The 26,710-nt window shown below is 33.1% G+C and overlaps 2 protein-coding genes across 2 annotated transcripts; one reads left to right on the forward strand and one right to left on the reverse strand.

The window, feature by feature from the left end:
- Positions 1-10,501, reverse strand: LOC115889629 (inositol monophosphatase 1). The gene is made up of 4 exons (XM_030909678.1): positions 10,132-10,501; positions 9,537-10,039; positions 9,324-9,483; positions 1-288 (listed from the first exon to the last, which is right to left on the reverse strand). The coding sequence occupies exons 1-4, from the start codon at positions 10,351-10,353 to the stop codon at positions 190-192; spliced, it is 984 nt and encodes a 327-aa protein (XP_030765538.1). The 5' UTR covers positions 10,354-10,501; the 3' UTR covers positions 1-189.
- Positions 10,502-10,587: 86 nt separating this feature from the next.
- On the forward strand, positions 10,588-26,472 carry LOC115889628. Its single transcript, XM_030909677.1, has 3 exons — positions 10,588-10,928; positions 16,538-17,122; positions 26,046-26,472. The coding sequence occupies exons 1-3, from the start codon at positions 10,694-10,696 to the stop codon at positions 26,375-26,377; spliced, it is 1,152 nt and encodes a 383-aa protein (XP_030765537.1). The 5' UTR covers positions 10,588-10,693; the 3' UTR covers positions 26,378-26,472.
- Positions 26,473-26,710: the final 238 nt, after the last annotated feature.

Raw genomic sequence — 26,710 nt, forward strand, 5'->3', positions numbered from 1 at the left:
TAAGTACGATAACAATATATTGTTAATAATCTCTTCAACATTAAGTACAATAAATATTTAAATTATATAAATAAGTCATTATGTTTGTTTTTGTTAAGTAATTTGCTTTGGCATTAGTTACGTTATAGGACTACAACCATTGTTTGGACAAAATAAATAGGAATGAAACTTTATTTATTTTTCATTAATTTAATCCCTTTCCGGATAAAATTGTACCAGTTGTTTCGCCAATTGTTCTGCTAATTCCTGATTGCTGGCTGCCAAAACTCTCCTTGATAATCTGTCAATCTTTAAAAAAAATATAAATGAAAATCTTAACAAAATAATATAAAAAAACATTTTCAATTGAATTAGTTCTCTTAAAACAGACACTACAATAAATTTTCAGTATAAAAATAAATTAATTAAATAGGTTTAACCATAAGGTTTACCTATTTAATACGGTAATCGCAAAACATTTTCCGATGCACGTCATCAATCATATCGAAATTGACACTAAAACCTATAAACCTGACAAAAATAAAATTTTGGTAAAAATGTTTAAATTTGTTGTATAATTTAAGATACCGTGCAGCTCTTCATTTTACTTCATAGAGCAAATGATTGTAACAAATATTTTATTTAGATTAAGCTGCAAAAATTAATTTAAAGCGATTTTTATTATCGCCATGTTGGTCACGTTGTGCCGCGATCAGCAATGTTGTTTATTATTTGACAATTATCATAATGTCAGTCATTATTTTGTATAATATCGTGTTGTTGAATCTTTGGGAGTAATTCTGTTTTTTTTCTCGATTTTCAGAGTCTTTTTGAAAATTGTACTTTTAAGCCCAAACAGTGTTAAGAACTAAAAAATTGTGTGTCGAAAATATGCCGAAACATTTAAACAGTCAAAGCAAAGAGCTTGTAGCTTTCCTGATAAACTATTTTTAAAGAAAACGTAACAATAAAGGTCCTTTATTACCCGTGACTGCACTCAGAGAAGTAAGTTTGATTGGTAAGGACATTATACCACTTTCAAAGTTATTTCTACTTATTTCGATTTGTAGTGAGTAGGTGCTGCTTTAAATTTAAATATTGCTACTGTGAGTGTTAGTGACTACTGTTAATAAATATAAATTAATTACTAATTATTACATTAAAAATAAAACGTAAAAATGATATAATAAATATATTGTTTCCCAATTTTACATTAGTGTTCGTCTCATAAATCCATCGCAATCTGGTAGCGCTCTCGTCATCGCTTGTCACTCAAAGTTGATCACGTGCATCGGAAATTGTTTTGCGATTACTTTAGTTGCATATTCAATTGAGCGTCCGGATTGCACAACGACCTTAGTGTGCGAACACAGTGCAAGCAGGTTTGCCGCTTACTGGTAGTCAGCGCCAATCTGGGCACCTATTCTTGACATCGTTCGCAACTTTGCGTATACGCATCACGTGTATTGTTATAAACAGGGTATCCCAGAAATAAGTGCAAGTATTTTAAAGGGTGGTAGATCTCGATAAAAGAAACATATTTTCTCTTTATCGTTTTTCAAATAAGTCCAAAATAATGGAGTTATTTTACTTTGAAAATTTCCAAAAAAAAATTATTTTTGCTAAAATTTTGAGAACCTTCTTCTTCATGTGCCTTCTCCTCATCGGAGGTTGGCGACCATCAATTGGAATTCCTCCCTGTCTTGAGCCAAACGGATAATTGCACTGGCCTCTCCTATATTAAACCACTGGCGCAAATTCCGCAACCAGGAAAACCGTTTACGCCCGATGCCTCGTCGTCCTTCAATCTTTCCCTCAACGATCAGCTGTAGGAAACTATATTTGTTATTTCGAAAAATATGCTGCTTTCCGTCGTTTTATTGTAGTCAATAGTTCTTGGTCCTTACACATTCTTTCCAATACTTCGAGATTTGTTTGAGAACCACTGGATCTTTTCTGGATTTTATTTCTTGTAAATTTAATCTACTACCTATGTTGCCATATTATCAAGAAATTATTTTTTTAAATAAAAACTAAAAAAAATTTCAAAAAATTCAAAAATATTTTCAAAAAATCCGAATTTTTAAAAAAAATTATTTAGAAAAAAACCTCATAGGCGTGTTTCTGGGGTTGAACTATACTACCAGTTAAGTTAAAATACTTGCACTTATTTCTGGGACACCCTGTATATGATTACATAGTAGCGCCGCGCCGCGCCGCCTCGCGCTTATAACCTTGAAAAATTAAAGCGTGTTATCAAATCGGCTAGTTCACAGTGAAAGCAGGCAGGCACCGTCAACCAGCATTCATCGGCGTTCTCGCTTTTACCGGAACGAAAATTTATTTATTTCTACTTTTGCACGCGCCGACGGCGCACAGGGAAGAACTAAAGTTGGCCAAAATTATGTTTTATGATTTTTTTGCTTTTTTGCTAGTAATATTGATTATTAATTAGAGGAGAGGTTGCTAATATGGAACCCCATTTTGTTTTTCCTACCAATATTTTTTCCTCTACTCTGAAACCCTTTCCACCGATCAAATAGGGCCATTCTGTGCAAAACCAAGCAATTGGATGAGGATGCTAGAACAAGAAAGTAATTTGTATATTATAAACGATATTTGAGCCAGGATGGGTGTTAATAGGGTAAAGACTATTTCCTTTGAGAATCTATTTAAATTAATGTTTTTTTTGGAAGTGGCAAATATTGGCAAAATTTTTGTGCATATTCCAATGCTGGAGACTTTAAGCATTGAACGGATACTAATTTCCATGCGGAATATTGCCGAATAGTCTTACACCTTATAAAAATGCCACTGATTTTTTAAATATAAAACATAAAAAAATAGAATAGAAGGAAACGTTTCAAAATAAAAATATGGCATAAAACAGAACAGAGCAAACAAACAAAGCTGGCTCTGTATCCATCATGACAGTTATTATGAACAATTTGCACACAAAAAAGCACTACAAACAATTCCACTATTTTTATAATCTTAGAAATATTCAGAATACACTCAAGATAATTCATACTTTTAACTGAAATATATTATTTATTTGATAGTCAACTTACGACTTAAAAAAAGCTAATAAACGTGCTTACATTTAGTATTTATAGATTTGTATTCAGTTAAGATAAAAAATGAAAATAAAAAAATATCACTTTTGGCCAGGTTTATAAACCAAATACATCTATGTGCGGCCCCGGCGAGGCGGGCGCGGCATTTGAATATGGTTTGGTTAGGTTAGGTTAGTTAATCAGGTAAATTTCCTCTTAGTTATCTACTTCCCGTATCCTTCTCGCATCTCCGAAATAGCCATATACAATACACGTGATGCATATACGCAAAGTTACGCATCTGTGTATTGTTATATGGCTTTTTAGGAGATGCGAGATGCGAGCGATATTTGAAGATGCGAGTGGTCAAGAATAGGTCCCCAGAGACGGCGCTGGTTGCCGGAAAGCAGAAACCTGCCTCCACTATGTTCGTACCCTTAGAGTGTGGCCGCGGGCAGCCCAGTAGGCAAGCGAGACAGCGACGCGCCGATTTAACAAAATAAATAAATAATTTTAAACCTGCCGTCATTTCGTTAATAATTATCGTAGCGTGTTGATTTTTGCATAGAAATACTCATGAGTCTTTAGCGCTTCCGACAAGCCTAAATAACTGGATTATTTTTTTATATTTTAGATTTGTTTACATTGCCCGAGCATATTATAACTTTGAGATAAAAATTTCTGTTATAAATTTTAAAACTGACAGATATGAATACTATCATTTAATTATTTATACATTTAGTTACAACATATTCAAAATTTAGGTCTATCGGTTTAAGTTAGCAGTAATAACGAGTATAAATAAAAAAATGGTTAGTACAACGCTCGCCGTTTTTAGCGCACGTTCAGCTTTGATTTTAGTTTTAGCGCTATTTTTACAGAAAATAAATTCTGAACTTTGATCAAATGACAAGAACATTATCATTGCCGATATCTCCTGGTTATAATGTAGTTCTTTTTTCAAAATATTGCATTGTTTTAGCTTAAAAAAAAATTGAATTATGCGGCTTTTTTTGCGAGAGCTACCGGAGCTGCGTTAATAAAGAGATGGCTATGTACGTCAATCATAGCCACAATAGACTGTAATTTTACCTCGTCACGAGATTTTTTGGTAATATTGCTCTTCCATTTATTCGGATTTCTACTAACTTTTGACCTTTCTTTTCGGCCGCATTTCCCTCTATTTAATAATAAATAATTTTAAAAAACGCACAAATACTACTGGTAGTAAACAAGCTGTGGCAAAAATTTTCTATACTCCGTGTAAACAAAAGACTATCGCAAATACTGTCTTTCGATTGACGATGGATTGACGTACATAACCATCTCTTTATTAACGCAGCGCCGGTAGCTCTCGCAAAAAAGCCGCACAATTCAAGTTTTTTTTTAAGCTAAAACAATGCTATATTTTGAAAAAATAACTACATTATAACCAGAAGATATCGGCAATGATAATGTAATGTTCTTGTCATTTGAAGTTCAGAATTTATTTTCTGTAAAAATAGCGCTAAAACTAAAACCAAAGCTGAACGTGCGCTAAAAACGGCGAGCGTTGTACTGACCATTTTTTTATTTACACTCGCTATTACTGCTAGCTGAAACCGATAGACCTAAATTTTGAATATGTTGTAACTAAATGTATAACTAATTAAATGATAGTATTCATATCTGTCAGTTTTAAAATTTATAACAGAGATTTTTATCTCAAAGTTATAATATGCTCGGGCAATGTAAACAAATCGAAAATATAAAAAATAATCCAGTTATTTAGGCTTGTCGGAAGCGCTAAAGACTAATGAATATTTCTATGCAAAAATCAACCCGATACGAAAATTATTTACGAAATGACGGCAGGTTTAAAATTATTTATTTTGTTAAATCGGCTCGTCGCTGTCTCGCTTGCCTACTGGGCTACCCGCGGCTACGCGCTAAGGTCTTGGAATAAAAAAAAAACAAATTTCACAGGCATAGAAAATATAGATTAAAATATTGGATAAATGAACTAATGCCGTTTCACATTGCGCGGATCGGCCGTTCGGATGAATTCGTCCGACGGCCATTCGTCGAGCCCTTGCCGAAGGACCATCTGCGCGCTGGTGTGCTATATGATTAAAAATGTTCTCTCACAACGTTCTCTCAAAAAAACGCAACGGAAATTTTTAGTCAAATATTTTAAAGTGTCATATTTTTGTTATTTTTAGCCCTATTGTCATAATTTTTTAGCAAGCTGTATATAATTTTATCAAGTTTAATTCGTAAACTCAGTTTAATAAACTTTAGTATTTGGCATATTATACAGGGTTAATCGAGAGGTTATTTTTTATCCTAACTTTAAAATACCATGTGCAATAATTTCGTGTGTAAGTTTTCCTTTACGGTTGTGTCTCCAGAGCCTTTTGTTTTTTGGATCATGTCAATACATGTCTTGGTTAATTTTTAAGAGCGAAATAAACTGATGACGATCAATTTGCAATTTTTTAAATTATCATTACATTTTGATGTAATTTTTTAATATGACGAGATGGTTTTAGTGACTATTGTCGTAACGTCATAATACGCTAAAAACGTTAAAGATTAACGATACAACCCGGGTTGTAATAAACATTAATAACGATAACAGAACTAACGATATTAAAGAAATCTAATACTCAAGTATACAAACAGAAAGAAAAATGTAAAAAATACCCTAATACTTTGTATTGCTTCCCTTGGCTGCTATAACTGCCTGTATAGGTCCGTTCATACTGTCACTGAGGCTGCATATATCATATTGCGTTATGTTTTCCCATTCTTTTTTAAGAACCAAGCGAAGTTCATTTAATGAAGCTGATACCGCTTTGCGACCGCTAACCCTCCCCCCAAACATTTCTCAAACGTCGAACATGATGGGTAAAAATAGTAAATAGTTTACAATAATCACCAAAGCAGCCTTATTATATTGTAAAATAACATCAAAACGAAATGATAACTTAAAAAATTGCAAATTGTTGGTGGCAAGTTCATTTCGCTCTTAAAAATTAACCAAGGTATGTATTGACATGTGAACCAAAAAACAAAATGCTCAGGAGATATGGTTCTGACCTGACCGTAAAATTATATTTTAGGAAAACTTACACACGAAATTATTGCACAGGTTTTAAAGTTAAGGTAAAAAAAAAATAACTCCTCGATTAACCCCGTATAATATGAAAAATACTAAAGTTTATAAAAAACTGAGTTTACGAATTAAAGTTGATACAATTATATACAGCTTGCTAAAAAAATTCATGAAAATAGGGCTAAAAATAACAAAAATATAACACTTTTAAATTTGACCAAAAATTTCTCCGTTGCGTTTGAGTGTACATACATATTAACAAATATGTTTGTTTGCATAGTTCATAAATAGCTAAATGAAATAAACATCATTGTCATGGACTTTAAGATGGAAAGTTTTTTTCTTTGAAACCTATAATACAGGGTGGTCCGAACTGTATTCCGGAAACTTCGGGAGCATATTCTGCAGATAAAAAGAAGTAAAAAACTTTTTATAAATGTATGTCCTAAAATGCTTAGTTTCGGAGATACAGGGTGTAGAAATTTCATTTTTATTTCGATTTTTTCGAAATAGTTTCTGAAGTAACGTCAATATCTGGATGAAAATTGGTGTCTGATAGTTTTTTGACATGAGAAATTTGATTTTGATGTCATTATGACTCCTATTTGTAAATGGCGCCACCTACATGGGTTTTAACTGTTTTGAAGAGTAATAACTTTTTGTCCGTACCTGTATAGAATTGCTGAGTAAAAAAATACACATTTTCGTATTTTTTTGCGTCAAAAATGTCTCTTGGTAAAATTCGTTACGAGCAACCCTTCTCGAGATATTTAGAATGGGAATAGTCAATACACGTCATTATTGACAAAAAATAAACATGTTGAGTAGATATACTTATTGGACTAAAAAGATAAATTTGGAAAATTTTTATTTTTTTAAATTAATCATAAAATTTTCTTCGAAAAAATGATGATTGGTGATGATTTGGCACAAAAACATTTCAAATTTATGATTTCCGTCTTGTAACTATTTAGTCAACATGTTTAATTTATGTCAATGATGACAGGTATTGATAATTTCGATTTCAAATATCTCGAGAACTATTACTCGTAGCGATTTTTATTAAGAGATCGTTTTTACGTTAAAAACGTCGTAAATGTATATTTTTTTACTTATTGGTTTTATACAGGTATGGACGAAAAGTTATGATTCTTTAAACCAGTTAAAAATATGTAGGTGGCGCCCTCTACAAGTAGGAGCCATAATGACATCAAAATCGAATTTCTCATATCAAAAAACTCCCAGACACCAAATTCCATCCAAATATTGCTGTTACTTCAGAAATTATTTGGAAAAAATCAAAATAAAAATGAAACTTCTACACCCTGTATCTCCGAAACTAAGCATTTCATTTTAGGACATTCATTTATAAGAACTTTTTTACTTATTTTTATCTGCAGAATATGCTGCTGAAGTTTCCGGAATACAGTTCGGACCACCCTGTATACAGAGCGACAATGAAATGAATAAGTGCGAAAAAGTTTTAGAGTTCATTGCTTTTTGACAAATTAAAGGGGTCTGTCATATTTTATTTCATTTTGGCATTTCCCCACAAAGGGATCTGATTATGCAGGGTGTACCAAAATCATAATACATCTCAATCTCAATTTACTCATACAAGTTCATTTGGTAGAGTTTAGAGTGTACTGAGGAGAGTACAATGTACTTAATATTGGGTCAATATTATAGTTGAAAATGGTGATTGGCCTACGAGTTGTTTTTTTACGAATTTAGTTTGCTTGTTCAAAAAATGTGTAAAGACAAAAAGTCTATAAATTGACTATTTTACACTATTTTTGAAGTGAAACTTCTTTACGCGCGATGGGAGTAAACATCGAAGGCCGTGACGCACGAGACGCGAGAGGAAAAGTGGTAACGATCTTGAAGCGTCGTAACTCGGGCCCTATGCGAGCTAGAAGGCTGAAACTCGGAATTTGAATATTTTGACATATCAGTGAAACAAATAAAAAAATCGTCGTATTTAAATGAAATTTGATATGTCGATAGATTGGACAGAGCAGGCCAACTTGAGCGTGTACGACACGTATCACTGTGACAGTTTTGACGTAAGAAACGTCAAAAGTTGATGCGGTCCGACCGCGACCAAATTTGGTGGGAAGGCTATGTGAGCGACGATGCAAACGGTACCATCCTGCAAAGTTGGATACGACGTTTCGTTTACATTTTCATCAGGCCTAACGGTTTGATATTGAAGAAAAATGTGGGTCTATTTCAGCATAATTGGGGACGGGCTACAGGATGACGCCATCGACGTTTCGAACCGATGCCTCTAAATAGACGAAATCATCAGGATTTTTCTGAATTATGGGTCGATTGGAACCAAACTCGGCATGTGGATAGAGGTACCCGAATGAAGTCCTCAAAGAGACAGACTGACGGAAATACGAAAACGTTTCATTTCAAATATGCGCACATTAGGCACACACTTTTAATATTTCAAAATTACCAGTATAATATATATAATAAAGTGTACCAGCTGTTTGGACGTCCTGTATATAACTTATCCAATTATTCATTCTACCTAAAAACGCGACTTGACTTGATTCATGACATCCACACTTCAAATGTCAAATTTTTAGTTGAACTGTTTTTGAAAAATGTCAATAATATTGTGATTTTTGTTCACCCTGTACATGCAAATCATTATTATGTAGGGAAACCTCTATGAAAAGCTCGAGTTTATTTATAAAAAAATACTTTTTTCACACTGATTAATTTACATGACACCCTGTATATATAAAAATAATTTTTAAGTAGGTAAACATTTCTTCCTCACAATTCACAATGATGCACCACATTTTTGCTTCTTGATACAATGGCAGTGTATGTTATCAGTTACTTTTAGATATTGCAACATTTCTCACAATTTAATTAAATTTATATGCTTCTTGGCTCTTATCCAATTTTTTTTTTATAAATAGACATTTAATATCATCAGTTTAGAAATTAGATCGTTCAAACAAGTGGAACATTTCACAATGTGAAAATTTATTTTCTAAAATATGTGAAGGACTTGAATTGAATTACTGATAATATAAAATATAACTGTAATTAATAATAAAATTACATTGAAAAATACTCATATTATGCATATAGACTGATTGATATAGGATCTTTCTTATAAATTAACTATGAAGGTGTTATTTTCATCTCAGCCAAACTGATCTTACCTCTCCACCAGCTGGATCGATAACAACACCACCTGCTTCCGTTATAATCATTTCTCCAGCAGCAATATCCCAGATATGAATTCCATATTCGAAATATGCATCAGCAGCACCACATGCTACCATGGCCATGTTTAAGGCTGCAGAACCTAAAGCCCTGAGACTAGTTGAAAGAAAACAATTAATTCTGAATTTGTAATGATTTTTGTTGCTTACCCATGCACCTGAGGCATAAGATTCTGTTGATTCTCCAAAATAACTTTCCTCCTTTCTGGATCCCTGCTTGTACCAAACTCCATCATGATCAGGGCATCTGCCAGTGCTTTTGTCCCAGAAACTGTAATTTTCTGTCCATTCAGATAAGCGCCTTTTCCTTTTCTTGCGGTGAAAAGTTGATCAAGCATGGGATTGTATATGATCCCAATCACAGGCAGTTTATTGATAAACAAAGCGATAGAAATGCAAGAGTGTGGGAATGAATGTACAAAATTCATGGTGCCGTCTACCGGATCTATGATCCAAGTAGGGGCATCGGTGAAATCGCATTGGGCTCCGCTGGAAACCGTTTCTTCTCCAATGAACTTGTGATCTGGAAATGCTTTTGATAAACCATCAATTAACAATCTCTCTACGTCTTGATCGGTTTCAGTGACGAAATCAATGGCTCCCGTTTTCGTTTCAACTTTTTTGGTCCTCGAAGAAATCCGTTCTTTGATCAGCTATCGTAAAGAAATTTTATATATCGCTCGATGACCTAATTTAAAATTTTAGCGGTATACCGCATTTTGTAATATCTATAATGCTATCCTACCTGTCCACAATTTTTTGTCAAGCTCAGTACGACATCGTAAAATTCGTTTGTGTTAATTTGGGCAGTTTCACTAGACATTTTTGCAAAAAATTTACAACTGCACTGGTTTTGAAAATTGTTTCTGGGCATCTGGCGGAAAATCACTGATATATCACTCGGAAGCGTTTCAACGCGCAGCCTCAAATTTCTATTTAATCTTTTTAGATAGCGAGCAATTAACATCACCTCTGTTATATTCTTAGCTGTTCCATAATATGTTGTTTAAAAACATTTTAAATAAACAAATACTAAATAAATTTTGAATATTTTTAAATTTAAACTGACATATATAATCAGGGTTGCCAATGGTATAAAACATGTATAAAACTTTATACGATTTCTCAGTTTATACTTCATTTGAAAAATATAATTCTCTATCTCTTTTCAATTCAAAGGCAATTTTATGTATGTCTCTGTTGGTCATCATAAATGTCAAAAATGGAGTGACATTTCTCCTGCGTAATTTGCCAAGTGAAAGTGTAATGTTTTGACGAGTTATTTTTCCGAAAATTAAACGAATTTTATGTCTCATTTGAGGAAAATTCTTAGAATGAACGATGCCACTGTGGAGTATGTGTACGAGGATGAACATGGGCAGCAATTTACCGCACATCAGCAGCCACAAGACCCGTTGGAAGGAGATGGACACAAGGCTGAGGTGATGATAGTGGAGCAAAGCGATCTTCAGAATGATGTTAATGAAAGCAATGCTCCTGAAGAAACTACTGATCATGCAGATCCCGAATGTCGTCGCAGAGGTTAGTTCTTCAAGAAAATACAAGTCATATTTAGAAATATTTTTGTATTTTTCGTCCCGAAAGGTGTAATCATTTAAGTATGGGGGTCATTTTCGACAGTCATTTTATCTTCTCTTTCACTCGCTCATATATGACATGACAGCTAAATTTTTAAATATTGTTATATTTTCTTTTTGAAAAATAATGGAAACTACTTAAATTCCTCAGAATATTTTGTTATTGAAGATTTAGAAGAATATCCTGAATCAAAGGTAAATAATCCGTATTTTTTATAATTTTGATGGTATGCAACCAACAATACAATCAGATATTGTTCATCGGTTTTTAAATTATCAATTACTCCTGTATTACCCTAAACAAGGCTATTACAACAAACTAATTTATTATAGTGTAGTTTGTCTGTGCTATTACCATTACCTATTGTATTTAAAATAAAAACTATATTTTTTAGTGCATGACAAGTCTAAAAAGAGTTTTTGGAAGATTTTGTCTAATAGAACGTCACGCTATTTTTTCTATAGTTTGTCCAAGGAGTCAGGTAAGATTTAGACAGATGTCATTCAAAAAATGACAGGAAATTCAGTTTACTTTTGAATTAAAATGGCAGATATAACTGTCATGGATTCCCTCATTGGACAGACTATACATACAGCATTTTATTTAACAACATGAAAAAAAATTACACCCCAGGTTGGTTTGGTGATTTGGTCATTTTGTCAATGAGGCCGTTACTACTCTTTTGCTTTTTTATGGCACCGTTTTGTAGGAAACCGAAGCTTAAAGCTCGTCCGTCAAACGTACAGTCTCACCACGTAAAGTATTATTTTTACTCCTAATAAAACAATCTACTATTGTTTAAAAAAAGAATATGTTTTTTTTCAACCCTGCATGGTTTTCAGTCTATAATTGATAAATACTGTTCTGGCGACTCTTACCTTTGAGTAGGTATTGACATGTGTGGAACTAAATCGCATAGGGATTTTATTAAGTCGGAGTGAGAGAAATGCGACGGTGTGCTGTTGCGGCGTTGCCACATTTCTCCGGTACGCTTTTCCCTATCAAGAAAAGCAAAATCGCTTATTTTTAAAAGACTTTTTATCGAAAAACTAGATAAAATCATTAGATATGTTTCTGAGCATCTGAAATGGAATTATAAGGATATCGTTAGGATGTCCATATTTTATATAACGAGAAAACGTCAGTAAGCGCGATAATTTAAAAACTCAACATATGTGATAACACGTGATAACTCGAAAACCACATTAGATATTGAAACTTTTTTTATTATTTTGAAATTGGGATCTTTTACAAGTTGAGAAAAATTCGATAGGCTTGTTTTTTTTTTCATTCAAAAAATTTTAAAACCTCCATTTACTTTTAGTAACTTTATGCTTTTAGTACATAACAATTTTCAGCAATCGTGTAACTTTTTTATTTGTAAAGATCTTCACATACTGTCTGTGAAGAAAATATAGCAATAATATTAAGAAAGTTTTTGAAAAAAACTACAATCATTTATTTCTAATGAATTACGAGATGTCGATTTTTGAATTCAGTGTTCTAAAGCTGCGTATAAATATGTCGAGACGAGTGCGAGAGACACCCGTAACGAGTCAACCTCAAGCGGATTTGAGGTTGACTCGTCATATTGGGACGGGGTCTGAGCTTCGAGCCGAGCCTATGCCCAGCCGGACGGCGTTGTCTCCGTTTTTTCCGGAGCCTTTGGCGAACCATCAAAAGGATTGGGGCGTCTATTTGACCAGTGGCGTATACACCGCGGCTCCGCGGAACAATTGCCTTGAGTCTCAAGGGGCTCGGATTCCACATCCCATTTTTATATAAAAATAAATATTCTTTCCTTTATTTGTAATAATGTTAATAATGCATCCTAACTAGAAAGATGCAATTTTGTCTTCTCTAAAATAGTATAGGTAAGTTAGCCAAAGTAGGTAAATCTCATGTACAAAGATTTATTAGTGATTTCTTTTATAAAAACATGAAAATTTTATGAAAAATGAATAAACGTAATGAACTTTTCGTCGAGTTATTAACGACTCAAACGTAAATTATGCGCTATTTCTGCTGAACGGAATTAAAGATGTAAAACAAGCTTCTTTACATATAGGATACATAGAAGATAAGAGAGGCAAATCGAGTGTGTTGAAAAAGGTGGCCATGCTCTCAGAAGTTTCTTACGGTACTCTCATAAATAAAGGGAATCGACAAAGAAAGGAACGATTCGATATAGAAAAATCCAGAAATTTGAACTATCCAGACTACTAAGAAACTTAATTTATGGCAAATATGAAAATAATAAAGTTCCCGCCATAGATATAATTAAAAAAAAACTCTCTGAGCTTTAAAAAAACCCTGTTCAGAAAGCACATTACGGCGAAGGTTTAAAAAACTGCATGGGAATTAGATTTAAAATTATATACATAATAATATTTTAAAAATTATTAATAAGCGTGCTGCAATGATGGAAAGCCATAGAATGATAATGTGGCGAATGGAATACCTTGAAAAAATATACAACTTTAGAAATGAAGAAATGCAGATATATTATTTACAATATTTGTTCCAGGTTAGTTATTGGCACTTAAATGTAGATTTAAATTAATAATTTAAATCTTAATTACATAAATTTCTAATTTTTTAAGTAAATAAAGTCGAATTAGGTCTTATCTTACAGCGCTTTCAAATGGAACGGAGCGTCCGCGACTTCGAGCAAGTACCATGAGCTTATATGAACAATTTCATTTGGGTTGCGTATGCTCCGTCCGGATGAGCTATCTTGAAAAAACATCCGTGTGGACGCTCTGCGCGTACGGTCCGCTCCATCTGAAAGCGCTGTTACTCTATTTAAAAATTTTATAGATATACAAACCACATACAAAATATATTATTGAATAAACTAATTAAAGACTCAAAAAAACGGCACTGGCAGAAGGCTCCGCCGCCGCCGCTGCTGTGCCGTTATCTCCAGGTATCTCAGTCGGCGTTCTCCAGTTTTTTTTAATGTAAACAGTTCGAATATAATTTAAATTTATCATGAATTCCTTTAATTTATCTAGCTTGTTTTTTACCTATTTTGAAATTAAACAAACATATACAGGGTGTTTCAAAAAACATGTTCCATCTCTCGTGGGGAAGTTCCTCACGTAAAAATAAGATTTATTTTTTATATCAACCAATCCAATTCTGCTTTGATTCGTAGCTACAGGGGGTTAAAATAGGGTTCCCAACCGTCCTCTATTCCAGAAACAGTCCTCTTTTTGATCTGATTGTCCTCTTTTCTCTCACGTATTGAAAACTTTGTTACATACTAACTTCAAAATCTAAAAAATATTCGTTTATCGCCACAATGCTTTAAAGAATTGTTAATCTGTGTCTTTTATGTAATTTTATGTTTACTTACTGTTAGTTTATGTCTTGAAAAAAAGTTTGTTGACAATGGTTTGCTTTATTTTAATAAGTTTTGAGTATAAATATTTTTGTGTATTTTAAATATTTATCGCATACCGTTTATATAACTTTTTGGTAAATTCTCGACATTTGAGCGACGTTTCAAAAATGTTTCGCCTGTGCCTTTTTTTATCCTCTCGCCCCTATTTTTTATTTTCAAAGTTGCCAACCCTAGGTTAAGTGTTTTATCATTTTCTTCCAAGTGCTTTTAGTAATTTGAGATCGTTTGATGACTGATTTAGTTCTGATCCGGGTAGTTTTTTGTATAAAACAGTGCCACCATCGTCGATTTTTTTCGTTAAATGCGAATAAGAAAATATCCTGATTATATTCTGGCCCTATCCCTTATTATTTTTATTTACAAGCGATCTTAAGTTTATAACATATACATATATTTTATTTAATTGTTAACATTAGGGTAGTTTTACCAATTGTGTATGTGTGGAATTCCACTGATATGTGTTTTAAGTTGTTTGTTAAATTTTTAAAATTTTTTGATTGTATTTTGCTCTCTTAACTTTGTAGTGTCCTGAAGATGCAAATAAATTTTGCGAAACGTCGACAAATTTAAAACAAAGGACTTCTGTTGATTTTTTTCGATCCTAATCCAATTAAAAAACACATTATACTTAAATTTATTAATTAATTTTTTAAAATATTGAATGGTATCGAATAATACTTTAATATATTTATCAATATTTTAAAGTATCGATACTTTATATTCAATACAACCGATACCAAAATATCGATACTGCCTCAGTATCGCACAGCCCTATGAAGAATTTTGTGGGTTCGCCAAAGGCTCCACTGAAAATGGATAGCCGCGAGACAACGCCGTTCGACTGGGCAGGGACTCTGCTCGAGGCTAAATCGCTCGGCTCGAGGCTATAATATGACGAATTCCGCTTGAGGTTGACTCGTCTCGTCCTCGTCTCGGCATATTAGTACGCCTTTTGGAAAGAATTTGCTATAGCCTCGTTTCATACTCGTTTCGGGTTTGTCTCGTACTTGCCTCGGCATGTTTATACGCGGCTTAATAGCGCGACCACTGTCGAACACCAACTCAATTCCACTTATTTTTACCAAAAGTGCAAATGTTTTTAACTTGCACTTAAACATTTACAAACTATAGGGAAAATTACAACGACTCGTTAATAAAGAAACAAAAAATAAAGTATCACGAGACGTAATTAAATCGTAAAGCATGATATACACCTCTCTCTAGAATTTAAGTACTGAATGGGTCCACCGCGACGAATCTGCTGTATTCCTTTCCACGTGCACCGATTCTCGGTTTATACTATACTACTCATACTACTATATACTCACTTCTCGGTTTATACTGTACTATAATTCTTCTTCATACGTTTGGCAACGTTTTTACTGGTTCTCTCTTTGTTCAGTACATTATAAACGAATTGTACTCTTCTTACATACGGAAATCTCGACCCAAAACTAACCTTTGCCAGCCCTTAGTATAAAAATTTCATTTAGTTTCTTATATCTATTAAAAAAATTGGTCAAGTGCGAGTCGGACTCGCGCACGAAGGGTTCTGTACCATTCATTATCTATACAACATTAGACACTATATTATTATAAACTTTTTTTCCGATTTAGCTGAAATTTTGAATGCGCGTATAGTAATTTAAAAAAAAATGAAGAGACGCATTACTAAAAATTGTATTTGGTTAGGTTGTAATAAATATGTAAAAAGTAAACATAAATATGTAAAAATATGTAAAAATTAAAAAAAAAACGATTAAAAAAGTCGCCTTGGCTAGGATTCGAACCTGCCTTACTATGGCTCCAACGTCATAGCAGCGTAAAGTCCTAATGCTTTAACCACGCGGCCACCGAGGACTTGAAAGATTCTATGTAAAATTCTTACTTAAAAGATAATGTTTAGTGAAAGTACTTTTTTATTTATAAACATTTATTTAATTCTGTTTTTAGTATTTGTTCTTATAGTGGCAACATAGATACATTATCTGTAAAAATTTCAACTGTCTAGCTATAACGATTCATAAGATAGACCTTTGTGACAGACGGACGGACGGACAGTAATAGGTTTCCCGTTTTTACCCTTTGGGGACAGAACCCTAAAAAGCTGCGAATTAATATAGATTTTTCTCTTATTTTCCAGACACGCATCATTGTTGGGGCGTCGAACAATCCCTAAAACTAATCGAAACTGTGAAAGAATTCAAAGACCAACTAGGCAAAACAGGCAGCCGGAAAGAGACCTGGCAAAAAATCACCAAAGCCGTCCGAACCAAAGGGGTGGACGTCAACGTTCAGGAATGCCAGAACAAATGGAAAAACCTAATCCGCAGCTACAAGGAGTGCATCAAGATGAAAAACAGAAGCAACATGCGGTTTCGGTACTTCAACGAAATGTCCGACTATTTCGGCGGAGATACCTCCTTGCTCAACTTGGAACACGACTACAACAAGACCAAACTGACCCTGATGCCTTTGTTGAGTCCCGGCAACGTTCCAGGGTCCAACACAGCCCCTCCGACGGTCACTTTCCCCCCTATATGCTTCACCGACCGGCAGTTCGTGGAGTACACGAATATGAAGAGGGAGGAGTACGCGGCTAGGCAGAAGCGACACGACGAGGAGATGGCCATCAGGCGGCAGGAGCTGGAGGTGCAGAAGAAGAAGTTGGAAGTGATGAAAAAGGCGGCGATGGCCAACGTGCCCTCGAACAAGAACGTTAATTTCGGTAAAAAGTCTAAACTTAATAATAGTAGTAATGCGATTAAGGAGGAGATGCAAGTGTACGAAGGCGATAGTCAGAGAAACATAGAGATTACGTATCAGTCTGTACCGAATATTCAGATTCTTGAGAGTATGGCTTTTTGAAATGAAAGGTTTTATCGTTTTTTGAACTTGAAAATGCTTTATCGATAGGGATATTTTATTGTTACTATCTTTTTTGGGAGTGTCGCCATTGAAACAAAAATGCAATCAAAAATCGGTTTCAAGCCTCGTCTATACATACCGATTTACCTGTCAGTTTTGCGAGTCAGGTAAACCGGACAACCGTCTAGAAAACTGATGGCAGTTGACAAGAATATCGTCCGTCTTAAGACGGGATTTTCATGCATCCGGTTCCAATATTAATTTTATTGATTGAAATTTAGTACAGTTAATCTGGCACCCTAACTCCCACCAAGTTACCCCCGCTCTCGTACTTTGCCAGTCGTAAGTGGTCCACTAGAAAAGCTTAAATTCGAAAATTCGTATCCCCCCACACCACCGTTTTTGAGAAACTCAAAAAAAATTTGGATTCAATTTTCTGGCTGAACCGTAGATAATTAAATTCTCTACATTTTCATATGGAAGTAACAAATCTCTAAAACCTACGGGGACAAAGTTAGAGGGCGCCAAAATCACTGAACCGCAGGTTTTTGCATTTTTCCTTGTGAAACCATTTTTCTTATTGTCGGAAAGTTTTTAAAATTAAAGAGCATAAAAAATCCTACCGAATTGATATGTAACTTTTTTTACGTTTCACTGTTTACAAGATATAACGTTGCCAGTGTCGCGGGCTGCTGCGCAAGCATTTGAGGACGCAGCTGTCTCTTGGCCATTTGTAGGCCTCCCTCTGGTCCGCATTTCAGCACTAACTAGTCGATCAGCTGACGTCTTTCAGCAATTTAACTGCGAGGGTTTTGACGTAGTAAGCAATTTTTTCGTGTGCGGAGTAAAAACTTTGTCTCGGTAGGTTTACAGTTTTGCTACTGAAAAATGAAATTGTAGAGAATTGAATTCTCTTTTGAAATTTTCTATTTAGCCAGAAAATAGAATCCAATTTTTTTTGCCAATTTTTTTTGCGCACCTAAAAAACACTCAAAACGATTAGAGAATATAATGATCCTCAGTCAGTATTTCGAGTGAACATCATATTCCGCGAAGGTAACTTGCAGTACCCTATCGACCGTCATTGATTTTATGAAAGTTGCATACACATTTGCTGTCCTCCATTCGCGAACTTCGAGTTCCGAGCTTTACGCCCTGGGGTTACTCGAGAACGGTTCTGAAAGGAGCTGTGCGCGATAGCCTCGTGCCTCCATATGGCGCGGAACAGTTCTGGAACTTTATGACTCAATTGAATGGAGTAAGAGTATCGCGTTCTTGAACAGTTCAGTGCTGCTCAACTGCGTGAAAGGAGGACAGCAATTGTGGGAATGAATGCAATATGTCTCATAAACAGTAAAACGTAAAATAAGCAGAGAAATAGAAGGGATAGAGAATGAGCGTCAACATGCGCAGAAGGTCTAATCAAGTTGGGCGCCATATTCCAGGTCTTCGTGTCATTTTGTATATAGGTGGTAATCTATAACTAATCAAATATCAATTTGCTGTTTTCAACCATACGGGGGGCAATTTAAATTTAGTGAAATTCTATCATTTATTATGGTTAGTTAACATTAATATGATTTATTTAATTATCAGTTTCAAAACTGCGTACGATATTGGTATATAATACACTAAATATACGAATATTCTGACAAAAGACGCTACGGACAGATGACCTTTTCGTCGTTAAACACTCGAAATGATATTAAATAAGTATTTACAATATTTCATGTTTACTTGTACTGAATTACGCGTTTCAATTTAAAATTTTTGCAAATTTGGTAAAAATTGTTCTAAACAACTTTTTGTTCAAGTTGTATATTCATAAAAAACATTTGGTTCATAATTATTTTTGATGATTACCTACCTTGTATTTTTAATATAAACCTAGAAAAAATATGTTTTTGTTTTATTTTTTTTATTCGTCCCTTCAAATTATGTTTCAAAAACTGTTACATAACATGTCCTCTAACAAATATTTTCATAATACATAAACATCATTGATTTTATTAAGGGTATTATTATTAGTATTTATCCTGGTTTTTGTCGACAATAAAAACTCAATCTTGTAATAGAACATCAATTTTATATTTCGTAAAATTATTTTGATACAAATTCGATTTGTCAAAATTCAAGTCATTAATATATTGATAAACAACCCAAATTATTCCTAAATATTTTATTATAAACAAAAACTGTTACCGGTAAGTTTGTAAAACACATTATGGTTTGTCGTAATACTAGAAAAAATCATTTATTTTTTGCACAAAAGAAGCTTGTCGATCCTTATTTGTCCATAACAAAATTCTGTATGTACATATACCTAATTTATTATTAAGAAAATTAGATTATATGATCTCAGAATTTTAAGAAATTTTTTTTTAAGATAAAATAGTTTCTTCTCAACTGTAATATTGTCAACTTTGGCCTGTATTTTATCTATTTAAAAACATGGGATTGACAATCCCCTTACTAAAATACATACTGGAAGGTACCGATTAAGTTTCATTGCATCAAATACCTTTACTATAAATCCTGGCTCACAACTCACAATTTAAGGCCATTGCAAAATGCTTTTGAACTTCATCATAGATTTTACAAGAATAAAAGTGTAATATTGAAACAAAGTAACACTGTAAGCTTCATGACTAATAGTCTCATTTTTAACACTCTTTAAATATCATCTCGTTAACAATTATGAATATTATATGATTTTTCTCAGTGATTTGTGGCACAGATACAAATTAATATATGCCCCATAACAGTTTTTAAATAAGAAACTTCTGCCTACAGATTTAATTTTCTTATTGGCATATACCCTTTCTTCCTATATAAATCTTGCCATTTTTTCAGTCCAATGTTCCTTGTTTTTACAGTTGTAGGAATACTAAAAATGTTGACTATAGAACTTGATACTATGTTTGAAAAAGCCTTCATACCTGTAACTCTGCATAAATCTAATTAACTGAATTCTCCTCCTCTTGACACTCTGAACACTGCTGCTGCTAATGTGAAATATATTTAGCACAAAACTACAACTACCTACAACAAACTTTACAATAAAAATTTTCGCTGTTCGATTAAAATACCCTATCTTATGTTTTCTTTTCCTCCAAATAATCTTCTTGTCAAGTAAGGACCAATCTTATTTGACATATTTCTGGTACACTTGAACTTGTGCTTTCATGGACACTATAAGAGTGCACTGTTTTACAGAAGCACGAACATTGATTCCAAGTATCTTCTTCCTCCACACGTAATAAAAACATCCTCTTTAAATAGCCACATCATACACTTATTTTTGACCATTCCCAATTACAATCACGATTTTTACAAATCGCCTTTAGGAAAACTAAAAATAAACAGTTTTGGATCATCTGTAAACACGATTATGTTGTATAAACTTACACATGAAAACTAATGAACATGAAAACTAAATTTTTCCCGGCGTATTAGCTTTCTTAGAATGACTATGACAATATACAACAAGCCTTTTTGAATTAGTGTTTAGAATAATTGAGATAATAATAAATTTTAACTAGATAACCACACAAACGAAAAAAAAACAAAACAAACAGATGTCAATTAAAGAGGGGAAGTGACAGCGAGACCTGGAAGATGTCTGCCATCTTGCCGTCGACAAGAATTTGGATGCGCACTCGTCGAAGCTCATTCTCCCACTTCCATATCTCTGAAAATAAGTTACACATCAATTTCATAGGTTTTTTATCATCTTAACTTTTAAAAACTTTGCTTCAGTAAAAAAATGGTTTCGTCCGGAAAAAATGCAAAAAACTGTTTGCGTGATTTTGGCGCCTTCTAACTTTGTTCCCATAGGTTTTAGAGGTTTGTTACTTAGAGATGAAAATGAAGAGAATTTTATTCTCTTCATTTTTTGTTACATAAAATGTTCTGTAGGACCTACGGTTAAACCAGAAAATTGAATCCAAAATTTTTTTGAGTTTCTCAAAAACGGTGGTACGGGGGGAAGTATTTTTATTTAGCTTTTCCAGTGGACCACTTACGACTGGCAAAGTATGAGAGCGGGGGTAATTTGATGGGAGTCCAGACCTTTTTTGATGCCAGGTTGACTCTGTACTATTTTAGAGTTTGGTTAGAAAATTCCGTAGTTTATAAATTTATTGCACTGATACATTGTGATATGTAAAAATAGATAGGCACTCATTACAGACTTAATTTTTAAATGTGTTTTATTTCAATGGCTATATTCTTAGAAAACTGCAGTAATGAACCCACTACAGCGATACATACATGACTTCTTTAATTCTTGTTATTGTTGTTGAAAATAAAAAAGTTTTTTGTACTTGATCTCAGAACAATAAAAAAAGGTATCAAATGAGAAAAAACTAAAATAAAACATATAAATTATTAATATATAATCTTTTTTTTTCTAATTTTTTGCTTTAAAAGCTATATTAATTTAAATTAAACGTGTGATGTGTGATCCATTCATTATTCTACTACTATACTTATTGTTTTGTAGGTTGCTTGTATATAGTCTATATGAATTCTATCGTATTAAAAAACAAAAGGTTTAAATATATTATATAAATTATACAAAAAATATTTTTGTGTATTAACTACATACTGTAATACCAGTATGGGACATGAATTGTAGGCCTAATTGCTGACGTAATCCCACCCCAAAATAGCAAATATATGCCTTTGATTAAGTGACGTAGTAAAAGTAATCAACTTTTTTTTTAAATGAACCATTTTTATTGTTTAAAAAAATATATGTGAAATAATTTTTGCAATCTTTTGAATTTAAGCAATATTATGTAACGAAAAATTATTTGTTGTTTTGTTTACGTCGCAGCTGTTTGGTTGTCTTCCTCTCACGATGGTAATGGTCCCATTTGTACTTTACTCTCATCGTGACTATCATTTTATTCAGAACATTTTAATCTCAGTTTTGGTACGGGTGACTTTAAAATACAATAATACCAATCACATCTAAAAAAATATGTCACTGAATAATATAATTATGTTTTTTCCATAGCCAACTGCAACTGTTAAGCTTATATCCATCTTATATCTATCAAAAATAGTAGATAAAATAGTACTTTAACCGCAAGGGTAGATTAAATGATACTTTAACAGCGAGGATAGGTTAAAAACTTTATTTCTTCTCGCACGTTTTTTAATTGCTTCCATTTTTGAAAATTTTTGTATTCCTTTTCATAAGTTATTCGGGATTTAAATGGAAGTAATTTCGATATGGCGTTCGGCCTCAGCCTGAATATCTGTTGGTAATTTACTTATTTCGTTTTGAGCCATTTCTGGCTCCAATTCAATCAGCAATCGACACGAAAGAGAATTAAAAAATATTGACTCAAAACTGACAACTAAAGAGACAAGAGTCTTGTATAAAAAATAACTATTTTTGTTTGCTTTTAGATTGGATGTCATTACATTGGACGTAGTATTGTTAATAGATTATTATTTTAAATGATTTTAATTTATTTTATAATTGTAAAAATGTTTAGCTTTTTATTGGTTTATAAAGTATTATTAGTAAATCAATTCAACAATATTCTATTATATGTATTGACATTTCTAATTTAAAAGTGAACAGAGAAGATATGTTTAAATATAACGTAGGTATTTTTAGTCAACTGCTTTCAGGACTTTCTCTTGTAAAAAATCTTTTTATATTGTTTTGAGGGTTTAAACCTAGATCATGTATTATACCACTCAATCTATTATACGAAAATGGTACTAAACTGGTTTTATTTAATTAGTATTTAATTATTTTACTTCCTTTTTATTTAATTTTAAATAATATAAGTGATCTAGGGTGATAAAGAGTAAGTTTAACTCGTAGTTTACATATGTATATACTAATATATATCATATTGTATTTTCAGAAATTTAGAACTATTTTTTCTAAATAAAATTGAAGGATAAAATTTAACTTTGTGTTTTTATTTTTCTCATGACAATTGCCTTCCTACACTTCGACCCAGAAACATTTGTTATGACGGTTTATCATTTATAATAATTAAAAACAGAATATTAGTGGTCATCATGATTAGGACATCGATTTTGGATATTAATTTATTTATAAAAACAAAGGTGGATATATACCATACAGGGTGTCCCAGAAACAAGTGCAAGTATTTTAAGGAGTGGTAGATCTCGATAAAAGAAACATATTTTCTCTTTATCATTTTTCAAATAATTTCAAAATAACGGAGTTATTTTACTTTAAAAATTTTCAATAAAAATTATTTTTTACTAAAATTTTGGGAACCACTGGATCTTTTCTGGATTTTCTTTCTTGTAAATTTAATATAATACCTATGTTGCCATATTATCAAGAAATTATGTTTTTAACTAAAAATTACAAAATTTTTTTTAAAAAATTCGAATTTTCAAAAAATGTTTTCGCGAAAAAAACTCATAGAGTAAACGCCACGAATGTTTGGGAGTGATTCGTCGCTTGAAGAAGATAGAATCGACATGCGCGCTATCATTTTTACATTAAAAAAGTAAATTTTTACCGCAGACGTAGGTTTTTAGAGGCCCGGTCTAATCATCTGCCTGCGCTCCTCCTACTTATTCTAAAATGTTAGCGTGATTGACAAAGACGATACTAGCTAAGTTCGGTAATAACATCCAGATGTCGACGGATTTTTTGTCACGTGATCACAGATTGGATGGAGTAATCTGAAATTACCGAACGGTTTGGAATGTTCAGATCGCTAAGGGAAAAGTGACAAATTTGAAATCCCAATTCCCAATTGAAATCTTTCAACGTTCAAAGACAAAAAGACCAGTAATTTATTTTTTGAGTTTTGAACGTCGTTTTGCATTAAGCAACAAAATAAACAATTTAAAACTTGACAACAACTAAAAATTTAACCTCACTAATTCAAATTAATCTGTTTGCTCCGTCAAAATTCTCCGAGCAAAAAGATCACCGTCCGATTGCTCCGATTTTATTTACCGAACGGTTCAGATTTACTTCCCGTACATCTGGATGTCATAAACGAACGATCGAGATCGATCCGAGCGGTCGGACGTGAATACCGAACGCGCCTACTATATCGCGTTTCTTTGATTGATTCGTTTTTTTGCGTCAGTCCATTGGTATACTTGCAGTGCGACCAATGGGGCATTCCATTTTATATTTATAACCAAATATATGTTTTGACAAGACTTTGACAGTTAAAACAACAAATTACAACAGATTATATATTGATTATTATATGACTTGAAAGACCACGGCACTGGAATTAAGTTTTATGTGACCTTGAACAGATTAGTTCACATGGTAGCGACCGATGAATCACTCCCAAACATTCGTGGCGTTTACTATAGTAGTGTTTCTGGGTTTGAACTATACTACCAGTTAAAATACTTGCACTTATTTCTGGGATACCCTGTACATATATATTTAATTTAGTACATTTTTAAAATATATGCCATTATTTTATATACAGTATGTCCCCGGATTATCCTTACAAGAGGAAAATCTTTTTTATTATTGACATTTTGAGAAAAATTCATTATTTTTAAAAATTTTGCTTGTTGTAAAATGGTTAATCCCGTTTATACTTTTCCAAATTTTCATACCGTTTTAGAGAAAATTAAAGAAAATATGGTTGAAGTCCTAAAGATCAAAACGCGTTTCAAATCGGGAAAAGGTTCTTAAAATATCAGAAAAAATGTGTTTATTTTTTTAAAGTTTGATGTCCCTCTAACGGACAAACGAAGCACTTTTGTATAGGGATAAACTATGTCCAATGAACCTATTTTGATTCCAAAAATACATATTAGTTCTATGTCCGCGGAATATAGGGGACACCCTGTATATCAAGTTGGTCGTACTCTTGTTTATATATTATGGTGCGTTTAGACTTGAGCACGCACGCACTGATCCTCCGCGAATGCTCAAGTGTAAACGGTCACTCTGAATCTGAATGTGCGCGAGCAGCCGCGAACATGAGCCGTCTGGTGTCGGTTTTTGGTCCGTGCTCAAAGGGATTTTATGTGTGCGCAAACGCTCAGTTTGCACCGGCTATTTGTTTTGTCTGCGTTCGTGCGTGCGTGTGTGATTTTTTTTCGTTTTCTTTATTAAAATTATGGAGTGGATCAATGAATCTTCGTTATTATTAATTGAAGAATATGAAAAGTTGACTATATTATGGGATGTTAAACATTCTTTGTATTATTAAAAAATAAAAAAAACGCATGGCAAGATCTTGTAAATAAAATTAATATTGAATATGTCGATATTAATGAAATTGCTATTCTAAAATTTGTATCTTTTGTTCGTAATTTTTAATGTTCGAAAAATAAGTTTTTAATTTGAACGGAGCCGAAAGCGCGAACGAATGCCGTGCGCGCACGCTCAGCTCGTGCGTGCTCAAGCCTAAACGCATCTTCAAGCGTGGTGCCATAAAAAATGAACTCAATCATATTTTAAGTTCGTTTCACAATGATATAAACTAGGTATTATATATCAAATGAAGGGTCTAGGGGAAAACATGATAAGTGCAATTTCACTGATTTTCAGGAGAGCACTGGACGGCTGGTAGTTATCAGGTTCTTGTCGTGTATTCTATATTTTTACTAGGCATATATCATAGGATTTAGCAACTTATTGCCTTGCAGAGTTTATACATTCTATAGGGACCAGTTAGACCTTCTATAATATTAAAAAATACTTAAATTAAGAAATTGGCGCTTATCAAGTTTTTCCGATGAACCCTTCAAATATAATTGTTTTGTAAAATTTATATTTTTTTTTGTAGATTTTCCTTGTCGTTGGCCAGACGAGGCTACTTCGTTACTAATTTCGATCATACGCAGACGAAAATACGAAATAGCCGACAAAGATCAAACGAAAAAACCCGCCTTGTGGAATGAGATAATGGCGGAAATGAATGAGAACGGATTTCCCATCACAGTTAAGGAAATTAAATCAAAATGGCGAAACCTTATCCGATCCTACAACTTAAGATGTAAGAATCAGAGACAGAAAGGCTTTAAATTTAAGTTCTTCGGCGAAATCCAGGAGTTTTTCAGAGAAACGGAATCCCTAGGTATCGACCCGGTAGTTTTCGAAGTTTACGCAATTGAATAGTTTATTATGTTCATATTTATATATATTTTAAATAGTTATTTATATAGATACAATGCAGTTGATTGGCGAGAAATAAATTGATTATCGTTTGCTTATTATTCCACTTTTAATATATTATCGATATTATTGAAGTGTCGATACTTTAACATCTACCTATTAGTAGTTCAAATAAATCGGTTATCCTCGTTATCCTGAATTTAATCTTCTATTGGCAACACTGATGTTTGACAAATATGCCTACTTTTTGTGAATTAACTAGAGGTGGGCCAGTCTGCGATTTTTGTGGAGCTGCTACGCTCTGCGACTGCTCCAATAAAAGCACTGTGACAAGTA

This window comes from Sitophilus oryzae, unplaced genomic scaffold (assembly GCF_002938485.1).
Source record: "Sitophilus oryzae breed Bouriz unplaced genomic scaffold, Soryzae_2.0 scaffold_817_pilon_pilon, whole genome shotgun sequence".
Lineage (NCBI taxonomy): Eukaryota > Metazoa > Arthropoda > Insecta > Coleoptera > Curculionidae > Sitophilus > Sitophilus oryzae.

What these genes read in the sequence shown, in the direction of transcription:
- LOC115889629 (XM_030909678.1), bottom strand. Translation starts at nt 10,353, where the DNA reads ATGTTAATTGCTCGCTATCTAAAAAGATTAAATAGAAATTTGAGGCTG. An exon ending in TGACAAAAAATTGTGGACAG is followed by an intron (nt 10,040 to 10,131) that starts GTAGGATAGCAT and finishes TCTTTACGATAG; the next exon opens with CTGATCAAAGAACGGATTTC. An exon ending in TCGATCCAGCTGGTGGAGAG is followed by an intron (nt 289 to 9,323) that starts GTAAGATCAGTT and finishes TTTTTTTTAAAG; the next exon opens with ATTGACAGATTATCAAGGAG.
- LOC115889628 (XM_030909677.1), top strand. Translation starts at nt 10,694, where the DNA reads ATGTCTCATTTGAGGAAAATTCTTAGAATGAACGATGCCACTGTGGAG. An exon ending in TCCCGAATGTCGTCGCAGAG is followed by an intron (nt 10,929 to 16,537) that starts GTTAGTTCTTCA and finishes CTTATTTTCCAG; the next exon opens with ACACGCATCATTGTTGGGGC. An exon ending in GAACAAGAACGTTAATTTCG is followed by an intron (nt 17,123 to 26,045) that starts GTAAAAAGTCTA and finishes TTTTTTTTGTAG; the next exon opens with ATTTTCCTTGTCGTTGGCCA.